At 40.9% G+C, this 14114-nt stretch overlaps 1 protein-coding gene across 3 annotated transcripts in view; it reads left to right on the top strand.

Moving 5' to 3' along the window:
- LOC110437909 (uncharacterized) overlaps window positions 1-14114 on the top strand; it is a 16042-nt gene extending 1928 nt beyond the window's left edge. For 2 of the 3 annotated variants that reach the window (XM_087284342.1, XM_087284343.1), the window contains exons 4-13: window positions 440-8016; window positions 8109-8321; window positions 8416-9461; window positions 9556-10591; window positions 10686-10817; window positions 11087-11218; window positions 11489-11749; window positions 12182-12268; window positions 12633-12689; window positions 12906-14114. In XM_087284342.1, the coding sequence (XP_087140468.1) occupies window positions 440-7249 (6810 nt within the window). In that variant the 3' untranslated portion in view covers window positions 7250-8016; window positions 8109-8321; window positions 8416-9461; ... (5 more) ...; window positions 12633-12689; window positions 12906-14114. The remainder of the gene's footprint in view (window positions 1-439; window positions 8017-8108; window positions 8322-8415; window positions 9462-9555; window positions 10592-10685; window positions 10818-11086; window positions 11219-11488; window positions 11750-12181; window positions 12269-12632; window positions 12690-12905) is intronic. The other variant, XM_087284344.1, reaches the window with a different exon arrangement.

The raw sequence follows: 14114 nt of genomic DNA, 5'->3' as shown, positions 1-14114 counted from the left end.
ATATAAAATTATTTATTTATTGTACTTCGTGCATTGGGTGATAATAGGCTGTCCAGTCTCTGTGTTCAGTCCGTCACTACCATGATTGAAACCCAGACAGGCAGTCAGGCAGAGTATACAGAGAGTGAACCAAAGCGCTTTGGTGAAATTACAATGTATCCAATATTTTTATACAGAAAAAATTGCGATACCTCGATTTAATAAAACAATTTATCGTCTTAAAATGTAATTTCGAATTAACTGTAAAAATTGCCCGGCCCTACATTATAATTAAATATATTCATTTATTATTATATTATTTTATGTATTATTATTTATTATTGTTATAATATTACATATTGATATTTTGCTAGAAGTTCAACAGTGTTCTTCACATTTTCTCACTGATTGTAAAAATACAAACTTGACTAGCAGTTTTTATATTACATTATTTTTACAGGTTGAACAGGCCAGTACCAGTGCTGCTGTCAATTCCTTTTCTGTGAGCCAACATGCAGAAAGTTGTGGCAATGCAACCACATTTGTGTCAGTGCAAGCGTCTCATTGTCAGGATGATGTTAGATATGACGAGTTCTCCAGAAATCACCAGTGCACATGTGTATCACTGACATTCTTGGCCAGTCAGAGTGCAGGGCTTCAGTTTAAGATATCCGATCTTGATAGAGTTTTAGAGGAGGGGGATGCTTTGTATGTCAGCACTAAAATGCAGCTTATCGCTGAAAGAAGATTCCGTCAGAACCATCTATCTATGGAGGAAGTACCTTCTAAACTTACAACATTTAACCAAACATACAATGTCCACAAGTCTGAAGTCAAACTTGGATTTCTTCGAGCCAGAAGTGCCCCTGATATGGAAAATTGGTTTTTGCCTCTTGCCAAAAGACTGCAGTGTCTCACAGCAGATGTCACTCACGCACTTTTAATAGTTTCTCGACAATGTATTGCAGTGTTTAGAGATGGATCAGGCAGATATGGATTCTTTGATCCACATTCAAGGACTGCAAAAGGATTACCTGATTGTACTGGTTGTGGAACTGCTGTGATGTTAACTTTTCCCCTACTAAGTGACATGACTGACCAAATTCTGCAGCTTTTTGGGAAATGCCCTGATAATGAAAACTATGAATTCATGCCGGTCTCTTTTGAAACAGAGCAACAGGCTGGCCAACAGCCTTTACTCTCAACTTGTGCTCAATTTTCACAAGTAATTTCAGTTCTACCTGAACCAGAAGAAAATATTGACGTCCAAAATGGTATAGCCCAAGAAAACAAAGCCATGATGTCCAAAAAAAATAAGTCCAGAAGAAGAAGAGAAATGCGAAAAACAACTGAAAAATTCAAATCTAGAAAATCCAAGAACACCACTGCATCCTATGCAATGAAAAAACACAAACAAAGAGATAATGAAAGGGACCGGTATGCCGCCTGTTTACAGTTTCGGACAAACAAAAAAGAAGCTGTTAGGGAAAAGTACAGCCAGGATGCTCATTTTAGAAACAAAAAGAAAGACTGCAGTAATAGACGGTACAAAGATGAGATTGTTCTGTCAAAGAAGAAAGAATACATGGCTAGGAGGTATACCACAGATCCAGTTGTACAGTCAAAGAAGAAGGAATACATGGCTAAGAGGTATACCACAGATCCAGTTGTAAAGTCAAAGAAGAAAGAATACATGACTAGGAGGTACAGTTACGACACCATCTTCCAGGCAAAAAAAAGAGCACACATGGTCAGCAGGTACAGTACTGATACTGCTTTCCAGAAAAAAATGAAGGAATACATGATGAGGAGATATGGAAATGATTCTGAGTTCAGAGCACATCACATTCTCCAATGTACCCTCCATAAGAAACAGAAGCTTCCTAATAACACTACACGTATTCATCAGTTGCAATGTGCACTGAGGATTAAAAGGAAATACAAGATGTGCATCCGCTCCAGCTTGGAAACACCCCAGCCTTTGGTCAGTAAAGTGATGGAAAGTGCAATTCATGCATTCCGGTCTAAAATCCAGCAAGGTCCTACATACGTCTGCACAGTCTGCCACAGAGTCCTCTTTCCAGACCAAGTCAAGGCCTGTGATGGATCGAATTATGAAAAAGATGTTCAACTTTCATCATTTTGCTTGACAAGGAAGTATGTGCATACTTGCGACAGTGTCTGCTCAGATGATTGCACCGTTCCAGAAGAGAGAAGACGTGAATGGATCTGCCACACATGTGACAGCCATCTGAAAAGAGGACGCATGCCTTCAATTGCAGCAGTAAACAAGCTTGAACTGCCACCTATCCCTGCAGAATTGGCTGAGCTAAATGTGCTGGAACGTCAGCTTATTGCAAAAATTTTACCTTTCGCAAAAATAGTTGCACTGCCCAAAGGACAACAGAGAGCAGTTCACGGTGCTGTTGTGTGTGTGCCTTCGGAGGTGGAGAACACTGTCAACTCTCTGCCAAGACCAAGAAGCGAGTCCCAGCTCCTACAAGTCAAGCTAAAGAGACATGTCAGTTTTAAAGGATACCAGCACTTCCATACTGTAAATATGCACAGCGTACTGGCAGCTTTATCCAAGCTGAAGGAAGTGCATTCTGAGTACAAGGATATCTCCATACAAGAGCCTGAGGTATCTGAAGATCAGTTTGACGAAGACATTGATGCAGCAGAGGATAACCAAGAAGTTGGCACTGCTGAGCACGAGGAGCAACATGTCAGTGTGGAGGAAAAGGATGAACTTCGCCCCGGTCTTACATTGGACACGTGCATGCAGCCACCAGACATTGCACATGACATCTTGTCGTACGGTGAAGGGATCTTTAGTATCGCACCTGCACAAGGAAAGAAGCCTGTTGGATTTTTTAAAATCCCAAAACTGGAAGCCATGGCATTCCCTGTCCAGTTCCCCACAGGAGAGAACACAATCGACGAGGCAAGGCAGACAGCAGTTTCTCCTAGCATGTACTTCAACGTCAGATTGTTTTGTGTTGATGCCCGATTTGCAAGGGATCAAAGCTACCTTTTCTTTGCACAATTTGTGACAGAAACGCAACTGGCAAGAAACAGCATGTCCATTCAACTTCGAAAAGGTAAACCCATTACTAAAGATGGCCGAAGAATCTCCAATAGGATGCTTCAGGATTCCGATGAGGTTGAGAGACTTGTTCACAACAGGGATGCCACACGATTCATGCAGCCCCTGAGAGGCTCTCCAGCCTATTGGGAGAAGACGTTGCGAGATCTACAGGCCATGATTCGACAGCTGGGGACACCTACTTTCTTTTGTACATTCAGTGCAGCAGAAATGCGATGGCCTGAGATTGTGACTGTAATCAAAGCTCAACAAGGCGAAGAAATTGACTTTTCACAGCTTGACTGGGCGACAAAATGTGAAATCCTTAGGAGTAATCCTGTCACTGTCATGCGCATGTTTGAGAAGCGTGTAGATGCATTAATGGCTCACCTGCTTTTGTCACCTGCACAACCCATTGGTGAAGTGGAGGATTTCTTTTATAGAGTGGAGTTTCAGGCAAGAGGAAGCCCACATATTCATCTGCTTGCTTGGGTAAAGGATGCCCCAGATCCAGAGGAAGACAATGATGAGACAATATGTGACTTCATCGACCGTTACGTATCTTGCAAGCTTCCAGATCCCAATGTTGATCCTGAGCTTCATAAGATTGTGACAGAGGTTCAGCTTCATAGCAAAAACCACTCAAAGTCATGCAAGAAAGGCAAGGTGGTGTGTAGATTTGGATTTCCAAAACTACCAATGCCTAAGACCATGATCACTCATCCGATGCCAGAGCGTCCTGATGAGGGGGATGATGAACCGACTGACTCAGCAGCCAAGAAAAAAGCAAGGCGAGATGAGGCTAAAAAAGCAATGAATGAAGCCAAATCAAAACTCAAGCCTTTGTGGGATTTGCTGAATGATCCCAAATCTTCCTTCAACAATTTGTCAGACCTTCTAACCAAGTGCAATTTGTCCATGGACGATTACCTGAACTATGCTGAAGGACTCACCACTGGCAGTGCAGTTCTTTTGAAGCGTGATCCAAAGGAGACTTGGGTGAATGGCTACAATCCTGATTTGCTCAGGGCGTGGAATGCGAACATGGATATTCAGTACATCCTAGACGCTTACAGCTGCATCATGTATATGCTGTCCTACGTTTCAAAGCCGGAGCATGAAATGAGTGGCTTTCTTAAGAACGTTATCCAAAGTGTTCGTGAAGCCAACGTTAATGAAGAGGATGAAATGAAGCACATAATGCAAGCCTATGCCAAGCACCGGCAAGTAAGTGCTCAGGAGTCTGTGGCGCGAACATGCAGCTTGCCGTTGAAGAAGTGTTCACGAAGTGTCGTGTTTGTTCCGACGGATGACGATGCCCTCAAGATGAGTCTGCCCATAAGTGTGTTGCTGAACAAAAATCCTGAATCGGAGGACGTCTGGATGTCAGGTTTAATAGAAAAATATAGAGCAAGACCTCTAACGTTGGAGTTTGAAAAAATGTGTCTTGCAGACTTTGCATCCAATTACCGTGTTGTGTACGGTCAACAAATTAAAGGAAAAAATGTCCTCCGACTGCTTCACGATATGGGATTTATTCAAAAGAGGACTATCGGCAAGCCTGCAGTTATCAGATATGCTCGCTTTTCAGAGGAGAAGCAACCAGAAAAATTTTATGGAAGAATGGTGAAACTTTACGTTCCCCATCGCCACAATGAAGAGCTAAAACCTGAGGATTTTCCCACATATCAGCTATTTTATAAAAGCGGATTTGTGGAACTTCCTGGACATCCTGGTCTCCGGTTCCCTGTCTGCGGCATAGTAAAGGCATACCAGCAGAGATATGAAAAGCATGGCAAAGTTGTAGATAAAGCATTTGAACAACTTCAGCAGGAAGGACCATCTGAGAGTGCTTGGACAGCTTTTGCACCAGAAGTTGAAGTGGATCGCCTGGAATGCATAGCTGAACAAGAAGACGTCGGTCCAGAGGAAGATGACGAACAGGATGAGGTCCCTGAATTCCAGCCTCGTAATGAAGATGGCGACGGAGTTGCACCGCGCATAGTGGCGCCACAGATGAGTGTCGAGTTTGTCAGGAAGCTCTTTAGGAGTTTAAACAAGACACAGGCAGCCATATTTTACACCATTCGGCGGTGGTGTCAGAACCGTGTGTGGGGACTGAATCCAGAACAGTTTTTTTACTTCGTGTCAGGTGGTGCTGGATGTGGAAAGTCGCACGTAATCAAGTGCGTATACACTGAAGCAACGAAGATTCTGCAACAACTTCCTCAGCTCCGGGAGGATGGGGATCTCTCCATTCCTACAGTGATTTTAAGTGCATTCACTGGAACAGCAGCGTTTAACATTTCTGGAAAAACTCTGCATTCCATTCTAAAGCTGCCAAGGAACTTGAAGCCACCCTATCAAGGACTTGGGAACTCTCTTGATGATGTACGAGCAGGATTACGTCACGTGGAAATCCTGATTATTGACGAAATCTCTATGATTTCAAAAGACTTTTTTGCATACATCAACTGGAGGTTTCAACAGATCAGAGGCAGCAAGAAACCATTTGGGGGCATTTCTGTCATCGTGGTGGGAGACTTTTATCAATTACCGCCCCCGGGAAAAGCCAAGCCACTCTGTGTTTACGAAGAGGATGTGCTGGACTTTTGGAAGGACCACTTCCAAATCGTAACCCTCACAGAGATCATGCGGCAGAAAGAGGACCTTGCATTTGCCCAGCTTTTAAACCGATTGAGAGTGAAACGGAAATCTGATGCTCTTAAAGAAGAAGATAGAGCTTTGTTATTGCAAGCTGTGAGGAATCCCCAAGACTGCCCACGTGATGCATTGCACATATTTGCAACCAACAAGGAAGTCCACAGTCACAATAGTAACACGGTAAATGCTCTTCATGCTGACATCATAACCATTCATGCTGAAGATTACCGGAAAGACCCAAGAACAGGTGGGATGAAAAGACAGACTAAACCTGTCATGGGTAATAAAGACGACCTGCTTGACACCATACAAGTTGCAGTGGGAGTCCGCATAATGATGATAAGGAATCTGGATGTCGAAGATGGACTCGTCAATGGATGCTTTGGGAACATTGGAAACATTGTGACTAAAACAAGAGACGGAATTGCATTTGTGCACATGCTTGGCATTCAGCCCGACAATCCAAATGCTGGCCAGAAATACAGACGACGACTGCAAGGTGATCAGGACACTTTAGTCTACATTGAAAGATCTGAGGAACCTGTAAAGAAAAGAGCAGTCCGTCGACAATTTCCAATCAAGTTGGCCTACGCATGCACTGCTCACAAAGTTCAAGGCATGACCATGCAATCGGCTGTAGTATCACTAAAGAGGATTTTTGAGCCAGGAATGGCCTATGTTGCCCTCAGCCGAACAACCTCACTTGGTGGGTTGTACATCAGAGACTTTGATGAAAAAAAGATCTATGCTGATCCGGAAATCACAACCTCGTTGGAGAGGATGAAAACGGCAACGCTGGAAGGCATCATGCCACTTTTTGACTGGAAGAAAACCAACACCAGTCTGGTAGAAAAACTAATTGTTGTGCATCATAACACAGAGGGACTCCAATCACATATAGAAGACATCAAACACCATCATGAGCTGCTTCTATGTGATATCTTTTGTGTTACGGAAACGCACCTCTCCGGATCATGCATCTCATCACATGTCCAGTTGGAAGGCTTTAAGATGTTTGCAAGAAATAGACATGCGTCTTACTCAACCCTTCCAGAAATGGCAAAGAAGGACTGTGGTGGAGTTGCAATTTATTGCAAAGAGGACATTCAGGCGGAACCTCGACACTTTATACACCACGTCACCGACCTGGAGTTTGTCGTCATCAAAGTTGATGCACCAGTGACTGCAACAATTGCTGCGGTGTACAGGCCACCAGACTATAGTCTGGAAAAATTTTTGCCAAACATCAGGGGCCTTCTTGATTATTTGGAAATGATGAAGGAGAATCCCATAATTGTCTGTGGAGACTTCAACGAAGACCACCTCTCGTCTGGAAGAAAGCCCATTCTGGAGTTGTTCCAATCCCAACAATACCAACAGCTCATCACCAATGCAACCACAGAGAAACAAACACTGTTGGATCATATTTATGTTTCTCATCCAGACTTGTGCATGCAGTCAGGTGTTTTACACACCTACTATAGCTATCACAATCCAGTGTATTGTGTTTTGCCTAAATAATTCAGCCAACAATCCAAATGCTGGCCAAAAATACATACGCAACTGCAAGGTGAAGAGGACACTTAACTCTACATCGAAAGAGCAGAGGAAACTCTAAAGAAAGGAGCAGTTCGTCAACAATTTCTAATCAAGATGGCTAACACATGCACAAAGTTCAAGGCATGGCCATGCAATCGGCTGTCAAAAATCACAACCGCGTTGGAGAGGACAAAAAATGGCAACGCTGGAAGGCATCATGCTACTTTTTGACTGGAAAAAACCAACAACAGTCTGAAAGAAAAGCTTATCGTTGTGCATCATAAAGCAGAGGAACTCCCATCACATATAGAGGACATAAAACACCATCACCAAACATCAGGGGCCTACTTAATTATTTGGAAATGATGGAGAATCCCATAATTGTCTGTGGAGACTTCACCAAAGACCACCTCTTGTCTGGAAGAAAGCCCATTCTGGAGTTGTTCCAATCCCTACTATACAAACAGCTCATCTCCATGGCCACCACAAAGAAACGAACATTGGCCTACGTCTTTGACATGAAGTCAGTGTGCCACACAGAACCGGGAGACAAAAGACCTGGATAGAGCCTGATTATCAGCCACTCGTCTTTTACTTGGTGGTGTGTGCACAGTTGCGTGAAGGCGGTGTGTCGTACCTGAGGTGGATGCTGTGTGATGAGAGTAGAGTAGGGTCAGCAGCAAGGGACATCAGGAGGATATTGTGGCATCTTCAAAGTTTACAAAGGGCAGTGACAGCAGCAACAGTTGGTGAGTAGTACAGTGGCTTTTTAAATGTTCCATTATTTTATGTTTTTCCTTTGTATTTGTGTTTGACATTTTGTACTGAATTTGACTTGCAGTGGCGATGCTGGTTCGAGCCTCAGCTGGGTCAGTTGGTGTTTCTGTGTGGAAGATGCAAGAACAGGATGGATGAAAAGGCAAACTAACCCTGTCATGGGTAAAAAAGACAACCTGCTAGGCACCATACAAGTTGCATTGATTGGGAGTCTGCATAATGTTGATATTGTGGCATCTTCAAAGTTTACAAAGGGCAGTGACAGCAGCAACAGTTGGTGAGTAGTACAGTGGCTTTTTAAAGGTTCCATTATTTTGTGTGTTTCCTTTGTATTTGTGTTTGACATTTTGTACTGAATTTATGACTTGCAGTGGCGATGCTGGTTCGAGCCTCAGCTGGGTCAGTTGGTGTTTCTGTGTGCAAGATGCAAGAACAGGATGGATGAAAAAGCAAACTAACCCTGTCATGGGTAAAAAAAGACAACCTGCTAGGCACCATACAAGTTGCATTGATAGGGAGTCTGCATAATGTTGATCAAAAATGTGGATGTCAAAGATGGACTTGTCAATGGATGCTTTGGAAACATTGGAAACATTGTGACCAAAACAAAATACAGACTTGCATTTGTGCACATGCTTGGAAATCAGTCGACAATCCAAATGCTGGCCAGAAATACATACGACAACAACTGCAAGGTGAAGAGGACACTTTACATCAAAAGATCAGAGGAAACTCTTAAGAAAGAAGCAGTCTGTCAACAATTTCCAATCAAGATGGCTTACGCATGCACCACTCACAAAGTTCAAGGCATGACCATGCAATCGGCTGTCAAAAATCACAACCGCGTTGGAGAGGACAAAAAATGGCAACGCTGGAAGGCATCATGCTACTTTTTCACTGGAAAAAAAACCAACAACAGTCTGAAAGAAAAGCTTATCGTTGTGCATCATAAAGCAGAGGAACTCCCATCACATATAGAGGACATAAAACACCATCACCAAACATCAGGGGCCTACTTAATTATTTGGAAATGATGGAGAATCCCATATTTGTCTGTGGAGACTTCACCAAAGACCACCTCTTGTCTGGAAGAAAGCCCATTCTGGAGTTGTTCCAATCCCCACTATACAAACAGCTCATCTCCATGGCCACCACAAAGAAACGAACACTGGCCTACGTCTTTGACATGAAGTCAGTGTGCCACACAGAACCGGGAGACAAAAGACCTGGATAGAGCCTGATTATCAGCCACTCGTCTTTTACTTGGTGGTGTGTGCACAGTTGCGTGAAGGCGGTGTGTCGTACCTGAGGTGGATGCTGTGTGATGAGAGTAGAGTAGGGTCAGCAGCAAGGGACATCAGGAGGATATTGTGGCATCTTCAAAGTTTACAAAGGGCAGTGACAGCAGCAACAGTTGGTGAGTAGTACAGTGGCTTTTTGAATGTTCCATTATTTTATGTTTTTCCTTTGTATTTGTGTTTGACATTTTGTACTGAATTTATGACTTGCAGTGGCGATGCTGGTTCGAGCCTCAGCTGGGTCAGTTGGTGTTTCTGTGTGCAAGATGCAAGAACAGGATGGATGAAAAAGCAAACTAACCCTGTCATGGGTAAAAAAAGACAACCTGCTAGGCACCATACAAGTTGCATTGATTGGGAGTCTGCATAATGTTGATCAAAAATGTGGATGTCAAAGATGGACTTGTCAATGGATGCTTTGGAAACATTGTGACCAAAACAAAATACAGACTTGCATTTGTGCACATGCTTGGAAATCAGTCGACAATCCAAATGCTGGCCAGAAATACATACGACAACAACTGCAAGGTGAAGAGGACACTTTACATCAAAAGATCAGAGGAAACTCTTAAAAAAGAAGCAGTCTGTCAACTATTTCCAATCAAGATGGCTTACGCATGCACCACTCACAAAGTTCAAGGCATGACCATGCAATCGGCTGTCAAAAATCACAACCACGTTGGAGAGGACAAAAAATGGCAACGCTGGAAGGCATCATGCTACTTTTTCACTGGAAAAAAACCAACAACAGTCTGAAAGAAAAGCTTATCGTTGTGCATCATAAAGCAGAGGGACTCCCATCACATATAGAGGACATAAAACACCATCACCAAACATCATGGGCCTACTTAATTATTTGGAAATGATGGAGAATCCCATAATTGTCTGTGGAGACTTCACCAAAGACCACCTCTTGTCTGGAAGAAAGCCCATTCTGGAGTTGTTCCAATCCCTACTATACAAACAGCTCATCTCCATGGCCACCACAAAGAAACGAACATTGGCCTACGTCTTTGACATGAAGTCAGTGTGCCACACAGAACCGGGAGACAAAAGACCTGGATAGAGCCTGATTATCAGCCACTCGTCTTTTACTTGGTGGTGTGTGCACAGTTGCGTGAAGGCGGTGTGTCGTACCTGAGGTGGATGCTGTGTGATGAGAGTAGAGTAGGGTCAGCAGCAAGGGACATCAGGAGGATATTGTGGCATCTTCAAAGTTTACAAAGGGCAGTGACAGCAGCAACAGTTGGTGAGTAGTACAGTGGCTTTTTAAATGTTCCATTATTTTATGTTTTTCCTTTGTATTTGTGTTTGACATTTTGTTCTGAATTTATGACTTGCAGTGGCAACGCTGGTTCGAGCCTCAGCTGAGTCAGTTGGTGTTTCTGTGTGGAGTTTGCATGTTCTCCCTGCGTTCGCGTGGGTTTCCTCCGGTTGCTTCAACTTCCCCCACAGTCCAAAGACACGCGGAACAGGTGAATTGGTATAGGTTAAATTGGCCTTTGTGTGTGTGTGTGCATGTGTGTGAATAAGAATGTCCAGATGTTTCCCAGAGATGAGTTGCGGCTGGAAGGTCGTCCGCTGTGTAAAAATGGGCTGGATAAGTTGGTGGTTCATTCTTCTGTGGCGACCCCGGATTAATAAAGAGACTAAGCCGACAATAAAATGCATGAATAAATGAATTATTTTATGTTTTTCCTTTGTATTTGTGTTTGACATTTTGTTCTGAATTTATGACTTGCAGTGGCAACGCTGGTTCGAGCCTCGGCTGGGTCAGTTGGTGTTTCTATGTGGAGTTTGCATGTTCTCCCTGCGTTCGAGTGGGTTTCCTCCGGTTGCTTCGACTTCTTCAACAGTCTAAAGACACGCGGAACAGGTGAATTGGTATAGATTAAATTGGCCTTAGTGTGTGTGTGTGTGTGTGTGTGTGTGTGTGTGTGTGTGTGTGTGTGTGTGTGTGTGTGAGTAAAAAAGTATGTTCAGATATTTCCCAGAGATGGGTTGCGGCTGGAATGGCATCCGCTGCATAAAAACGTGCTGGATAAGTTGGCGGTTCATTCTGCAGTCGTAGCCCCAGATTAATAAAGCCGAAAAAATGAATGAATGTATGACTTACATTTTCTGTTATATTATTAATTTGTTACAGGCACAGCTTTAACACAACAGCAGCCTTTTCAAAGTGGACAGAATTCTTTGAGATTCAATCTAAAGCTAAGTATTTTGTTTCAGTTGTTTGTACTGCCTTGTAATACAGTCACATTTTCAGCATAATGTTAAATCTTAGTCTCATTCAAGTGTTGTGTTTTTTTTATGTTTTTACTACCAGAAGACCCAAGAAGATGTGTTGACTGAGAAAACAAATGTCCTGCAGTATTGTTGAGGAAGACATCTGCCTAACTATATATTGGTGAGCATGCTGTTAGGATCACGCCATTTAATTGTAGTGTGTATGTGTACTAATATGTATTGAAATTATAAAACAAACCAGTTGTCATGTTACAAAAGATTCTATTTTAAATATTGTTTAAGCTTCCTACAAAAAGAAATGTAAAAAATAAATATTTCCACAAGTTAAGCTGCATAAACTAAGAGACATTATTAAGGAGGTTATTCACCTAAACATTTAAATTATCATTTACTGGAGTTGCTTGATTCTTGAACTCAAAATACTTGAAAAATAAAATAAATAAAAAGCTTTTAAAATCTTAAAAGTTATGGAAAAAAAGCTATTGACTTTCTTTGTATTTTCTTTGCATCACTATTATTGTTAATGGCTGTTCTAACTAGTGCTTGTGTATATAGTGTTCTTATTATTGATTCATCAATCTCATGGTTGTAGGAGAAGACCAGGTGTATGCGCACTACGGCATTGCAGAATGATGGACCAGAGGAAGAACATCTCTAATACAGAGGTATTCTGAAACAAGTGAGTTATGCCATTAAAAAAAATTATATTTGCAATATTGTTTAAGCTCTCTCTAAAAGGAAACTTTTACAAAATATTTCCACAAATTAAGCTGCATAAACTTTGAGGCATTATTAAGGTGTTTATTCACCTAAACTTTTAAGTTGTCATTTACAGATAATCTACTCGTTTCAAATATGTCTGAGTTGCTTGCTTCTTGAACTCGAAATGCTTGAGAATGCAAAAAAAATCTTTAATGTTGTGGAAAAACAGCATTGACTTTCTTTGTATTTTTTGCATCCACTATGAATGTTAATGGCTGTTTTTTAATGGTGCTTGTGTATATAGTGTTCTTATTATTGATTTATTAATCTTATGGTTACAGGAGAAGAACAGGTGTTTGGCATTGCACACCACAGAATTGCAGGATGACGGACCAGAGGTATACTTTATTAGTACTTCTAGGAGAGTCTTGTGGTTCAGTGCATCTTGTCATAACTTGTGCTTTGTCTTTAAGAAGTATGGGCTTTGTAAAACCTTAGATTTTAAAGTAAACCGTGATTCTCATTTTCTCTTTGTTCCTGAAGTATCCAAACAATCAAAATATATTTTTTTTACTAATAATTTTGTCACATCTGTTTTGCCTCCTCTTCCTCAGGATATACAGTCTGTGCATGCCAGATCCAGAGGCCAGATGGTGGAAGACGGTGTCCTGCAACATTTTAGATAATTTTAACGTTGTTTAAAAATGTTATTAGCTTATACATTTAAAAAATGTTATGTTATGTGCCACGCCCAAGAAAGATGGGTACTCCCTTGCTGAGTCTGGTCTTTCCAAGGTTTCTCTCCAAACTTTTTGGAGTTTTTTTCCTTGCCACAGTCGCCAATGGCTTGCTCACAGGGGGTGTTGTGCCAAGTCCTGTCTTCCCCTCGTGTCCTTTATCTTTAAACTTAGATTCCATAGTAATTTAGCCATACAAATGTTAATAAAAAGGAGCTTAAAATTAATTTAAAACAAGTAAAAATAGGCTTAAGAGTACAAATAAAGCTTAGTCAATCATATCATCACAATTTAGGATATTTATATGCAGCTTAGGTTTGAATATATTTGCCATTAATAAATACTAATGAGTAAAATGTTTGCACCATAAACTATTAATTGTTATAAATCAATGTAACTTTTTTTTTTCTCAGATTAGAGCCGCAAATTATTTGCAGAAAGGGACAGTAGGTCAGGTAAAAATTGATTATCATCACATATGGCCAAAGTACATTTTTACTTTAAACAACGTAAAAAAATAATAAAACCCATTAGCATTTAGATCAGTTTCTTAGGGCACTTTAATATTAATTAATTAATAATAATAATAACAACAAAACTTTTGTGTTTATAGCTGGCATGGTCTTTATTAAATAAACATTCCCAGCACCAATTTATAGCAAATAATCATGTCATTTTATTATTTTTAATTAAACTATGTTTAGCAGGGTGGTTGAACTGCAGATTTATTTATAAATTTAACTCTGCCACTGTACACAGTATGTGATAGTGCACTGAATGAGGTTTTAAATTAAAATCAACCATTTTAAATGCACATATATATATATAATATTATATAATTTATTATAATATATAATTAATATAATATATTATAGTATAAAAATTAGTATAATTTACAATGATGTGTTTAAGAAAAACATCCATATTGGAATTAAACAGTCATTAGGTAGACTTTATTATTGCTCTATTGCTTAATTCATTATTCTAACATTTTAGTAGGTGTGACTGGGATCAGACTGGTGGACAGGATTTGGCACAACAGGCTTTTTTTTAATCAATTTAATAAACAATTTGGTTTAATTGGCA

This window comes from Danio rerio, chromosome 15, assembly GCF_052040795.2.
Source record: "Danio rerio strain M-AB ecotype USA chromosome 15, GRCz13ab, whole genome shotgun sequence".
NCBI lineage: Eukaryota > Metazoa > Chordata > Actinopteri > Cypriniformes > Danionidae > Danio > Danio rerio.
This window is presented reverse-complemented; position numbering and strand designations above follow the sequence as displayed.